Source organism: Heteronotia binoei, chromosome 9 (genome assembly GCF_032191835.1).
Source record: "Heteronotia binoei isolate CCM8104 ecotype False Entrance Well chromosome 9, APGP_CSIRO_Hbin_v1, whole genome shotgun sequence".
In the NCBI taxonomy this organism is placed as follows: Eukaryota; Metazoa; Chordata; class Lepidosauria; order Squamata; family Gekkonidae; genus Heteronotia; species Heteronotia binoei.
In genome coordinates this window covers 91385486-91397674 of record NC_083231.1, presented here as the reverse complement: position 1 = coordinate 91397674, position 12189 = coordinate 91385486, and the positions used below count along the sequence as shown (strand labels likewise).

Genomic DNA, 12189 nt, shown 5'->3' with positions numbered 1-12189 from the left:
ATCCCCGAAGGCCACACCAAGTGACCTCGAGGGCTGTATATGGCCCTTGGGGCAGAGGTTCCCCACCCCTGCTCTAAGGAAATTGATCTGTAGCCTGGAGATCACTTGTAATTCCAGGAGATCTCCAACCACCACCAGGAGGTTGGCAATGCTACTTCAATGTTACCTCCACACGACTTTTGCACATTTGGGTCCCGTTTTTCCCAGCATAGCATTGTGGGTATTCAAAGAGATCCTCTCCATCCTTCTTCACCAGCTGAAAAGCTGATTGGATCCAACCTGTTGTGTATTAAGGCAGTTGATGTGTCAAATCTAAATTCATTCTTAACCACTTTGAAATGGAACATACATTAAGGTCATGACAAATGATGGTTCATACTGAAAGTGTCTGTTATGCTTCCTAACAGATCTGCAATTACATCGGCCCTGCAAAGGTAATTGTTCAGTTGGTCACAAATGGAAAACAGCCCCACCTGCATGCACATAGCTTGGTGGGGAAACACTGTGAGAATGGAATATGCACGGTTAATGCAGGACCAAAAGATACTGTCGTAGGGTAAGTATGTTAATATATTGGTGGAATAAAATATCTATGCAGCTGTGATATAAAGTATATGGCTGGTCTAAAGACTGCAATAATAAGTATCATATAAATATCAGAGTGTATAAAAAGTGTGGTTGCAGGAGTCAGAAATCATAAAGAGGAAGTATTAGGTGGAACATCATTCTTTCATTTAGGGGTGCTTCATGTGTATCTTGTACATTATCGTGACTGCAAGACAAAAATTTTCAGACATGGGAATTCCATATACAAGTTAAGCCCCCTCCCGCCCCCCCCCCCCCAAAAAAAAGTAGTCTGCTCACAGTGGACATCTGGGAGCCCAAGCTTGCAACATGTGAAGCATCCCTTAATTTCCTGTGATTTAGCTAGTGTACTGCGTTTGGGTTGATTATTTTTATCATGTCAAAGTAACAAAATGTTTAACAGGGAGTAGCTGAAATAATTTTATAAATTTCATTGGGTGCTTCATTAGTTCTGAACAAGTCTTAAACCATGTCTAAAACAAGACTATACGAGATAGTTGGGGAAATTGGTCTTTCACTTCACTAAAAGTATTTAATAGGCATAACTAAAAAGCACAGAGTTTAAAAACAACAAACTTTTAAAAGTTTTCTTTACACTTCTGTGAAGCTCATTTACATCTTACATTTTTAAATTTGGGAATTGAAACTTGAGAGTCAATGAATTGCCCAAGGCTATCCAATAAATTATTACCTAATTTGAACCTGAGGATTCAGTCACATGTTTCCAGGCGCTTTGATAAGTCAGAGCTTCCCTGATTTTCTACTCCCAACTATGGAGGAGTCTGAGCCCCCCGCCAACATTCAGGAGCAGTTTTGAGGAGACGGTGGTGGGACAGGCACTGAAGCCCTGCTTTGGATTGTCTTCACCTTGTAAATCATTCTAGTGAATCTGCTCTCCCTCCCTTCTAGATCAAAAAGATGTCACTTTACTGCAGGAACATTAAAATCCATCCAGGTGGACTGCCATGTGAGTTGGCATAGACATTAGGGAACATTATGTGTTATTTAAATTCTCAGTATGAAGCAACAAAGGGAATACTGAATCAGAATAAATCTTCTTCCCTTTTGAAAGTTATTGTTCAAATAAGTACATATAATACTGGTGCCAAGATAGGATCAAGTTTCAAATAAGTGCTGGTTTGATGTCTTGCAGCCAGGTTTTTTTGGAACATACATAGTAGTCTTGAAAAGAATGACGAGACGGAGGCAAAGGTTGATTTTATTGCCTGACAGGCTCTTGCGTTTGATGTTAAGACCCAACATGCCAGCAACTGGATTGCAAGAATTTAATATTTGCCATACTGAGATTCTGCTTCTAATCTTGTTTCCCACTAAGTATTTTTTTTTGTCAAATGCTCTAAAACAACTGAATTTCTTCCCTAAGGAGGCAAGAGACACTTTGAAACGTAGGTATCTTACTTTCTCTTGTTGATGGTAACTGGGATTAACACCCCTCTTGAGTGCACATTGCTTTCAGCCTTTGCATCTTGTTTTATCTCCTGTTGCTATTAAGTGTCTAACAGACCTATACCTACTGTTCACAAAATTGAGAGAGTATGCCAGAAGACATTTTAAAATCCCAGTTTCTAAATTGCATTGACCAGGGATTGATAATGTAAAAAAAAAAATAGCATTCTCGTAAGAAATTACACAGACCTCTTTTTTGCAAATAATATATTTTTGTCTAGCTTTCCAAACTTGGGAATATTGCATGTGACAAAGAAGAGAGTGTGTGACACACTAGAAGCACGCATGACTGATTGCTGTAAAAAAGGCTACAACCCGGGACTTCTAGTGCACCCTGAACTGAGCTATATACAAGTGGAAGGTGGAGGGGACAGGCAACTCTCAGGTGGGTGAAAATTTAATTAACAGTTTAAAATCTCTCAAGCACATGAAGGCATTATGTATTGTTTTTGTTCCACGATGGTGGTAGATAGTGCCATCAAGTCGCAGCCAATTTATGGCAACCCTGGAAGGTTTTCAAAGCAAGAGACGAACAGAGGTAGTTTGCCATTGCCTGACTCGTGTAGCAACCCTAGGCTTTCTTGGTGATCTCCCATTTGAGTACTAAGCAGGGCTGACCCTGTTTAGCTTCCAAAATCTGACAAGATTGGGCTACCTTGGGCTATCCAGATCAGGGCTTTCTGTTCAATATTAGCTTTTAATTTAAAATAACTCTTTTCTAAGTAAGAATTCCCTTCTTTTTCTTGTTCCTTCGCACCACTGATTGCTGCTAATGGGGAGGAATGATATTTATTTATTTGTTTAAGCTTTTCTCCCCAAAGGGACTCAAATTCACTTAGAATCAAAAAAGAAAGAAAGAAACTATACAAAACCAATAAGCAAAGTAGCATCATGTCAGCTGATATCATCTTGGGGTGTTCTTGGATTTGTGTGCTGGCTCCTCCAAATTCCTGGCTGTAGCCATGAGCTATGAGCACCTGGCTATGCTTAAGCATTATAAGTGCCTAGACTGGACGAGACTATCTTTTATGAGCCTTCTCATAAATAAAGTACAATAGAAAAGGGGGAAAAAGGTGTTCTGTGTTGTGATGCACTTTACTCTCCAGTTTAACAAGTCTGTTTCCACTGTTTGGAAGCTTCCACAGTTTTGAATAAGACATCTCTATGGTTCTTCTGACTTAGATGTTAAAGTGATGTGAACCTCTTTCCTCCTATGTTTTTGTCAGGCCTCTTTGGAGCATTACTGTTATTTGAGGTTGCCAATTCTCCCCTGGCCACCAGGTCGGATGAGGGCTAGGGTTGCCAGATCCAGGTTGGGAATCTCTTGGGGATTTGGGAATGGAGCCTGGGGAGGACAAGGACCTCAGTGGGGTCCAATGCCATACAGTATCCAAAGTATCTATTTTCTCCAGGGGAACTGATCTCTGTAGTCTGGAGAAAAGCTGTAATTCTGGTGGATCTCCAGGTTTCCTCTGGAGTCTGACATCCTTACTGTTATCATGGGTTATGTTGCCCTGTTGCTTTTGGCTTCAGATATGCTGGTATTGTATGTATCACTGTTCTACTTTGTCCAAAGTCTTTGCTTCTTTCTTTCTCACGGGCAAATGTATGGATGCTCATCCCTCTTCTGCCTCTCTGTCACCCTCTTGCACCCACTACCACCTTGATAGAAGGCTTTCTCAGTTCACCTGCCCTTTTTGCTTATTGTAGAAAGAGAGAGAGAAATCATTCGCCAGGCAGCACTTCAGCAGACTAAAGAGATGGACCTCAGTGTGGTGCGGCTTATGTTCACAGCTTTCCTTCCTGATAGCACTGGCAGCTTTACAAGAACACTTCATCCTGTCTTATCTGATCCTATATATGACAGCAGTGAGTGTTTTGTTTTTCCTTTTAGCAGTCTGACAATCAGATGTTTCCCATGTACTTATTAAAGTAGGTTAGAAGCCTTTGCTTGCCCCTTTCCTACTTGTATTCTCTAAAAAGTCAAGAAGGATCACAAACATCTGACAAGTATGATTCCCAGCAATGAGAATGTTGTATCCATGTGATTTTTTTTACATGCTCTGTCATATAGGTGCCCCTTTTTTATTTTCCCTTTGTGCTCTTGTTTGTAATCCCCCTAAAGATCTCAGAGAAGTCCTGAGGGAAGATCAATACAACTTCCTTGTCTGCAAATTGACACCATGCCTCTGTGCTTTGTGCTTTGAACTATAACTGAGTAAAACAGCTTGTGTGATTGAGGTTTATAAATTAGCTGTGGGGAGGAGGTGGATCGAGAGAACTTTTTTCCTCTTTCTCCCTTAATACTAGAAGTTATGGGCACTAGACAATGCTGATGGGTAGTAGATTCGGACAGACAAAAGATAGTAATGGTTTAGAAAAGGAATAATTAACCTCCAGAATTCACCACCACAGGATATTGTGATGGCCACGGTTTTAGTTGCTCTTACAAGGGGATTAGACAAATTCATGAAGGACAGGCAAGTTAGTGGTTATTAGCTAAGCCAACTCAGTGGAACCTGTGTGGTTTGAGACAGTAGCCCTCTGAATAGTAGTACTATGGAGCTGCAACAGAGGAAGGCTTTAACCTCTGTGACCCGTTTGCAGGTCTTCTGTCTCTAGTTGGCTATTGCTGGAACAGGATGGCAGCTTAGATGGACGGTTGGTCTGATCCACTGCAGCTGCTGTTCCGTAAGGCAGAGACATCACTGAGGATTTTGAAGTTCCAGCTGGGCACTGCAGAAACACGAGGTCAACATTTTTGAGGCTACTTAAATATCACAGTGATTAATAGTGCAGGGATCTTCTGGATATAATTGGCCACTTTGCTCCTGATCACTCTTACCTTCTTCAAAGTTCTGATTGGTCTTACCTTTTTAAATGTTCTCTAGACATGTGGCAATGTCTAGAGTTAAAATGAAGCTGAGAAGACAAATGGTACAAAGAGGCTTTAATGATTGTATAACCACTATATGTTTTGTGTGCAGCTTTGTCAGGGAGAATCTATCAAAACAATACAAATATAAAAGTATGGCCAATTTTGCACTCACCTTATGCCACTCTCACGTCCGTTTTCTCAGCGCGGCGTCCTCCCAATTTCCCACTATTTGCGTCGGGGCTGCAGCAAACATCGTGGTTTTCGCTCAGCAAATGGAAACTGTTTCTGTTTGCTGCACAAAAACTGCAAATAGTGGGAAATCAGGAGGACGCCACACTGAGAAGACGGATGTGAGAGTGGCGTAAGGGTGAGTGTGAAATTGGTCTAAATTAAACACATCATTAAAACATATTGATAAAACACAGGGCACTTTCACAGAGCATGTACAGAGTACAATTCACAATAATTGTGCTCTTTTCTGCAGTGGCTAGAGTCAGCCTGTCACTCCAGCCAGGATCACTCACCTGTGATCTCTTGATTGTGCACACAATCTTCTCATTCCCCTATTGGTGAGGACTAGACTGGTACCTGGTTAACTATGAAGCTAAATATAGTTATGTTGGGTTTTTCTTGTATTGCATCTGTATTTTATATGCTATTGTATATTTTGGGGACTGCTATTGGATGACAACAATTCTCCATATAGCTTTCATTGCCACTGTGAATGCTGTCTCCTGGTGAGAAAGCAACACAGAAAATTGCTGCATATATGTTGTGCAACAAAAAGAGCTAGAAACTTCCTTTTTAAAATAACAACAACAAAACCCTGGGAATTCATAAGAACTAATAGACATTTTTTTTAAAAAAAAGCCAGGAAAAGTCCTTCAATATTAGAGGGTAGATGGCACCCACAGGGGATGGAGAAGGAAAAACGGTGCCAATGAGGGCAGGACCTGCAAAAAATGTGCCACTTCCTGTGCCCATGGCATACAAATGTGCTTTGAGTATGATTCTTTTTGCCTAAATCATAACAACCACTTTTTGCTTCTTATATTTAACAGAAGCCCCCAATGCATCCAACTTAAAAATTGTACGGATGGACCGGACTGCTGGCTGTGTGACTGGAGGAGAAGAGATTTACCTTCTTTGTGACAAAGTTCAGAAAGGTGAGCATCTCATTTGAGCATAACTGTAGGGTAGCCATGCCTTAATGTTTCATTCTGCAGATACTTGCTTGTATAGGAGGGGAGTGAAAGGAGGCGATGCTTTCCCTTATGCTGGACGTTTAAAATGCTAGTGCGTAGATTTGATTTGACATGCCAAATCTTACAGACTTGCCTTTTAGTACTGGAGCATCTTTCATTGAATAGTAATAGAAATAGTTCCTTTGCTTTGTTTTCTGCAGGGTATCGTGGCTATTCTGTTTCAGATACATGGTGATTTTCTCTGCTAAAAAAAAAAGATTGGCTGGGGCTTAAGTAAGGAACAGTGCAGTCCTAAAAGTTACACCCTTTTAAAGCCCATTCGCTTCACTGGACTTAGAAGGGTTTCTAACTCTTATTAAGAATGCACTGTAAATCAGCAAAACTAGCTGCTGTGCATTGTATGTTTGTTTTTGTTGTTGTTGTTGATTTATCTTGTTGATTTATGCGATTTATTTTGGAGACATTGCTGTCTAAGTAAAATAGATGTTGTGCAAAATAAATATTTTTATTTGATTTTTTAAAAAAAGTTTGGTTGAGAATGTTTTTTATGTTTGTGCCATGGAGTTTCATCATGCTTACACAAGGAGTGTGTGAGCATCTGTGTTTTGTTTTTTTTTAAAATACTATTTGTAAACTGTTTTCCCAACTGTATGGCAGAAGGGCAACCTATAAAAAGAAATTCACAAACAGTCCTTTTTGTTTCTGCTAAACCATGTTGCAGCAAAGGGATATTAATAGGACGGTTTACGCTCTTGTTTTGAGATTCTGTTCATAACTCTTCTGATGTCTGAGAAAGTCCTTCCTGATTTAAGAAAGGGAAGTGAGAAGTATATGTCACTGCTTTAAAAAAAAAGTCTTACTAAATGGAAACCCCAAAGTGGGGTTTTCCCTTTAATATGGTTTTTCCTTGACATCATTCTATGAAATCTCTTGGTCCTTAAGAACTGAAAGAAATTAATAGGATATTTGTAAGAAATTAATAGGGTATATCGTCTAGCAGGTTACAGGACAAAAGATAATATTCATTTGCTATCAAAACCAAACATGAAGTCTATGCAATGCTGTCTTATAGAATGTAACCTTACAGAATGTAACTCTAGTCCAGAACTCTAATGGCATTCTTTAGTATACATGGGGTTTCTGTATGAGTGGGTAGAAAAGACATGCAAGTCCCTAAGGAATGGAGAGCAAGGAAGAACATCTCTTACTCTGACCAATTTCTTTTTTAAAGTGGAGAAGATGATCCCAGTCTAGATAAAGTGGAGTACAGGTTTTCTAGATTATATTACCTAGCAGGCCATTCTTCAAGTCAACTCACTATAATAGAATTCATTTCCAGCTATGCTTGCACAGGAATGCAACCAAATGTTCCAATACAATGTAGTGATGCAACAGAAAATAAAATTTCAGTGCAAAGACTGCTGCAATAGTACCAGGGAGGCCAATGTGGATGGGGACTTTGCTGCCTCAACCATATTAAGCCTGGCAAAACATTTCTTTTGTGCAGGCTCTCTGGGACAGGATCACATCCTTCAGGGCCCAGATCTCATCTGACAGAATGTTCTACCAGGCTTGTGCTGGAGCTAAGAAGGCTCTGGCCTGGGTTGAGGCAAGAAGAACACTTTGGGGGTTGGGGACCACCAGAAGATAGTGTTTTCAGCTCTTCTGTATTGGCAGGGGTCTTCTCAGTTCTCTGTGGTTTATCAGAGTGCTGGCAGACATGAAGCAGATAATGAGATGATTTGAGTCACGATGGCAGAGACTCACCTTCATTTTGACTGAACTTGTTGTAGAGGTATTTGCAGACAAACGTGGCAAACAAAAATGTGTGTGTGTGTTTTGTTCTCTCTGCCATCATTGCATCAGCTGCACTGTGTCTTCCTAAGTTCTTTTGTTCATGGCTTCCGCTAACACGCAATAGCACAGCTTCACCTGGTCAAATTATGTCATTTGTGTCTTTACTGCCATCTGATTTGATTTTATTGTGATGGAAATCTATTGTAATAATTAATTAATTATATTGTTTTTAACCTGTTGTGACCCAGTCTGAACCTTGCTGTGCAGAGGAGAGCAGACTAAAAGTCTAATAAAGTAAATAAATAAATGCAATATAATTTTTAAGCAAATAAAGACAGGAATTAATTAATTAACTAACTTCATTTGTACCCTGGCTTTCTCCCCAGTGGGGACATGAAGCAGCTTACGTTGTTTTTCTCTCCTCTAGTTTATCTCACAACGACCCTGTGAAGTAGATTGCACTGAGGGTCTGTGACTGGCCACTCAGTGGGATTTCATGACAGAGTGAGGATTTGAATCTAGTCTTCCAGATTCTAGTCTGACAAGCTGACCATTCCATGCACCGCTGTAAAGTGAATCTTTAAGCCATTGTTACATTTTCTCATCAATGCAGATGATATTCAGATCCGTTTTTATGAAGAAGACGAAAATGGTGGTGTCTGGGAAGGGTTTGGAGATTTTTCCCCTACTGATGTACACAGACAGGTATGTGACAATGACAGTTGATGCTAGTGATAATATGCAGCCACAAATTTTAACTTCTGCTATTGGCCAAGCCAATTTGCAGTCTGATAACAGTAAATTTCATTACTCTGGTTACTAGAATAGAAATGTGGGTAACGTTAGGAAATGGAGAATATTTTCTACCACCACGCCCTTCCTTCCATTATGTATAAACAACTATACAATGGTTGATCAGAGACCTTGCTTTAGCTGTAAGAGGAAGTCTCTTCCATTGCTTTAGGGAAGAGGTAACTCATTCAATCATTTATTTAAAGCTGCTTCTCCATAAGATAGTCCCAAAACAGCTTACAATAACATTGTAGTTTTATATGAACAAATAGAATCGGTAATAACCAATATAAATAAGTAAAACCAATAACAGAAGTAAAAATAAGAAAACAGAAAAGCACATTGGAACAACTTCAGCAGGCAGCTCAAAAGCACAATAAAATTATTTTGACTGAGAGCAGTCCAGATGAAATGTAAAGGATTGGGCAGATAGCCATGTTTTCATAGGTTGCCTAAAATATAAAAGATTGGGTGCCAGGAGAATAGCTTTGGAAGGGCATTCCATAGCCAAAATGCCACCCCAGAAATGTCCTATTTCTAGTTTCCACTGCCCTTATTTCGACCATAGGAGTGCTTATTTTAGGACACAGGATTAATCTTAGGTGGTGGGCCATTCAGTACGGTAGACATAGTGACAGACATTTAACAGACAGAAATGCTGCTTCAACCTCTTCAGAAGAAAGGTAGGATAAACATGTGACAGGATATATAAAGAAGTACATTCTCCCTTACCTGCCTATTTTATGCTTTCTTGCAGTTTGCAATAGTATTCAAAACACCCAAGTACCGAGATGTCAATATTACAAAGCCAGCATCTGTTTTTGTCCAGCTACGGAGGAAATCTGATCTGGAGACAAGTGAACCAAAGCCTTTTCTGTACTATCCTGAAATCAAAGGTAATTTGCAACATACGCTATCCTTGTGTTAAGTGAATAGGTACTGTTTTCTGAGCAACAGGAAGCTGTCAAGAATTCCAGCAGCAGGACAAGGTGTGGGCAGAAAGAAGTACTACCGAGCAGAGCTATGAAGAGACCTCATTCGTTAAGGCTCTGTTGGTAGTAGAAAGTGCTGTCAAGTCACAGCCAACTTATGGCAGCCCTGTGTGATTTTCAAGTCAAGAGATGGACAAAGGTGGTTTGCCATTGCCTGCCTCTGTGTAGTGACCATGGACTTCTTTGGAAATCTCCCATCCAATTGCTAACCTGGGTGACCCTGCTTATCTTCTGAGATTTGGTGAGATTGGACTAGCCTCAACCATCCAGGTCAGAGCTTTAGGGCTCTATATAAAGACTAAGTTTAGTGCACAAATTTACATAAATATACGTAAAGGCTTAATTTAGTGGATAAATGAGTGATATTTAATTTCAGTCTCAGACACTTTTTAAGAATGGGATTCCAGATAATACACTGTCTGTGAATATGTTTAATCAACAATAGCTTTCTTTAGCACTACATGCATGATCTGAATAGAAATATTATTACATTTATTCAATCAGTTGTGGTAAGAAAGAACAGAACCTATTCTGGTGGGAAGCACTGTGTCCTTCAAGATCTCAGGTTTCCCAACTGGGATTTCCTCTATCTTGTAAAGATTCAGCTTCAACTCGTTCACTTATAGCCGTTAAACCACAGCCATAAGGCTCTGATTCAGGACTATGGTGTAACCTGGGATTTGGATAAAGAAATATCAATCTGGGTGTCACCAGCATATTGATGATAGCCTACTCGAAACCCAGGAACGATTTATCCTAAGGCCTCTACATTGAGACCGATTTCACTCTAGGGTTTGTTCCGAATGGAGAGCCCTTTTGCTCCCGGGGCTTCTCTCCATTTTCACACAAGTTGCCCTGGAGCTGCGAGTTGGTGAGCCATTCTCCCACAGCAAGCAGAAACCACTTGGAAGAGGATCCTGCTTGCTGCAGAATAGCACCGCGCCAACTCACAGCTCTGGGGCAACTTGTGCGAAAACAGAGAGAAGCCCCAGGAGCAAAAGGGCTCTCCACCCAGAACAAGCCTCATGCGAATCAGTCAGAGTTTGAACAGTATGGAATGATTTAAACCAATCCAAAATCCATCCCTTGATCTGAACTTCTACCACCAAGTGTTTCAATAAGATAGCATGGTCCATGGTACCCAAAGAATGCTGACATTTGGTCAGAGCAACAAAGAGATATAGCTGTTGTTTACATCCAAATGGAGAGATCTTTATAAAGCCAGATCTTTTTGTTTGCCATCTGAGAATTGTCCCTGAACAAGACTTTGTTGAGACCTTGTCCACCCAGTTTTATTATCAATAAAGAAACAACATTTTAAATCTTCTGCTTGACACTTAAGCCTATTTGCTCTTGACTGCAACCTGCCATGTATTCTGTTTTCTTGGTTCTCTGACCTCTGGCAATGCATCTAGACTGACAATATTCTACCAAGGACAATGGCTTGCGAAACAAGTTGTGTGCACCATTTCTTGTGAAATTCTAGTCCAGTTTGTGCCTTAACAGAATTTGTGGGGCTGTTTTGTGTATGTGGGGAGGGGGAGTAATTTATAAGTTAGTAGCATGTTTCTGAAAATGTAAAGATTAGAACATACTTCTACTGAATGTGAGAAGGCTTAGATCAGATCTATGATTGTGCACAGCTGCAGTTCTTTATTGCTTTATTGTGGCTTTGGGGTTTGTTACAGAACAGTATAAGTGCCAGGTTACCTTTAGCCAGGCTTTTCCCCTTGGTCCCTGAGCTGGTCCTTTCTATTCTCCCTTTTCTTATCCTTTTCCCTACCTTTTCTCTCAGACTTAGCCCCCTTTTCTTTCTCCCTCTCTTTCCCAGTCCCTTATCCTTTGCTCCTTTATAATCACTGTCTCCTTTCTGCTCCCTTCCTCCAGCTGCCTCCTGCCTTGCTTCCCCTTCCCTTTTTTATTCTTCCCCTGGATGCTTCTCCTTCTTCGATGTCCCATCACTGCACCTTCCTTGTGACAATCCCAGAGCCTTACCCTTAGTTCAGCAGGAGTCCTTACACCTTCACTCGTGAGATAACTGGTCCCCACCCCTGGCCCAGACAACTTCATGTCTCTCTGCCAGCATGGACAATGACATGAAATTGCACAGGCCTTGTTCAGTGCTGCACTAGCTTTCTTTCCTGCTTTGTCTCTATTGAAACTTAAATGAGAAGGGGACAGGCATGTCCTTCTGCCCTATCACAACATAGCAGAATTACCTACAGAGGAAGCCATTTGATGCTGCATCTCTGTGTGAGTAGTTCCTGTTTTGATTGGAGATAGTATGCCCAGAGCAGTGAGTTATACAAGGATGCAGCAAGAGACCTCTTCAGTAACTAGGTAACTTGTTGAATCTGTATAAAATGTGATTGAATGATCAGACCTGACTGTAATGATTTGAATTTAGATATGTGTGTTCCTTTAATTGTTGGTAAGTTGCAGTAGAGAAAGAGGGTGGTGGTGAAAGAGGGGG

At 40.6% G+C, this 12189-nt stretch overlaps 1 protein-coding gene across 1 annotated transcript in view; it reads left to right on the top strand.

Moving 5' to 3' along the window:
• Positions 1-12189, top strand: part of NFKB1 (nuclear factor kappa B subunit 1) — an 85211-nt gene that overhangs the window by 31139 nt on the left and 41883 nt on the right. The window contains exons 6-11 of the mRNA XM_060246992.1: positions 408-556; positions 2274-2437; positions 3763-3921; positions 5992-6096; positions 8546-8637; positions 9482-9620. Coding sequence (XP_060102975.1) covers positions 408-556; positions 2274-2437; positions 3763-3921; positions 5992-6096; positions 8546-8637; positions 9482-9620 — 808 coding nt within the window. The remainder of the gene's footprint in view (positions 1-407; positions 557-2273; positions 2438-3762; positions 3922-5991; positions 6097-8545; positions 8638-9481; positions 9621-12189) is intronic.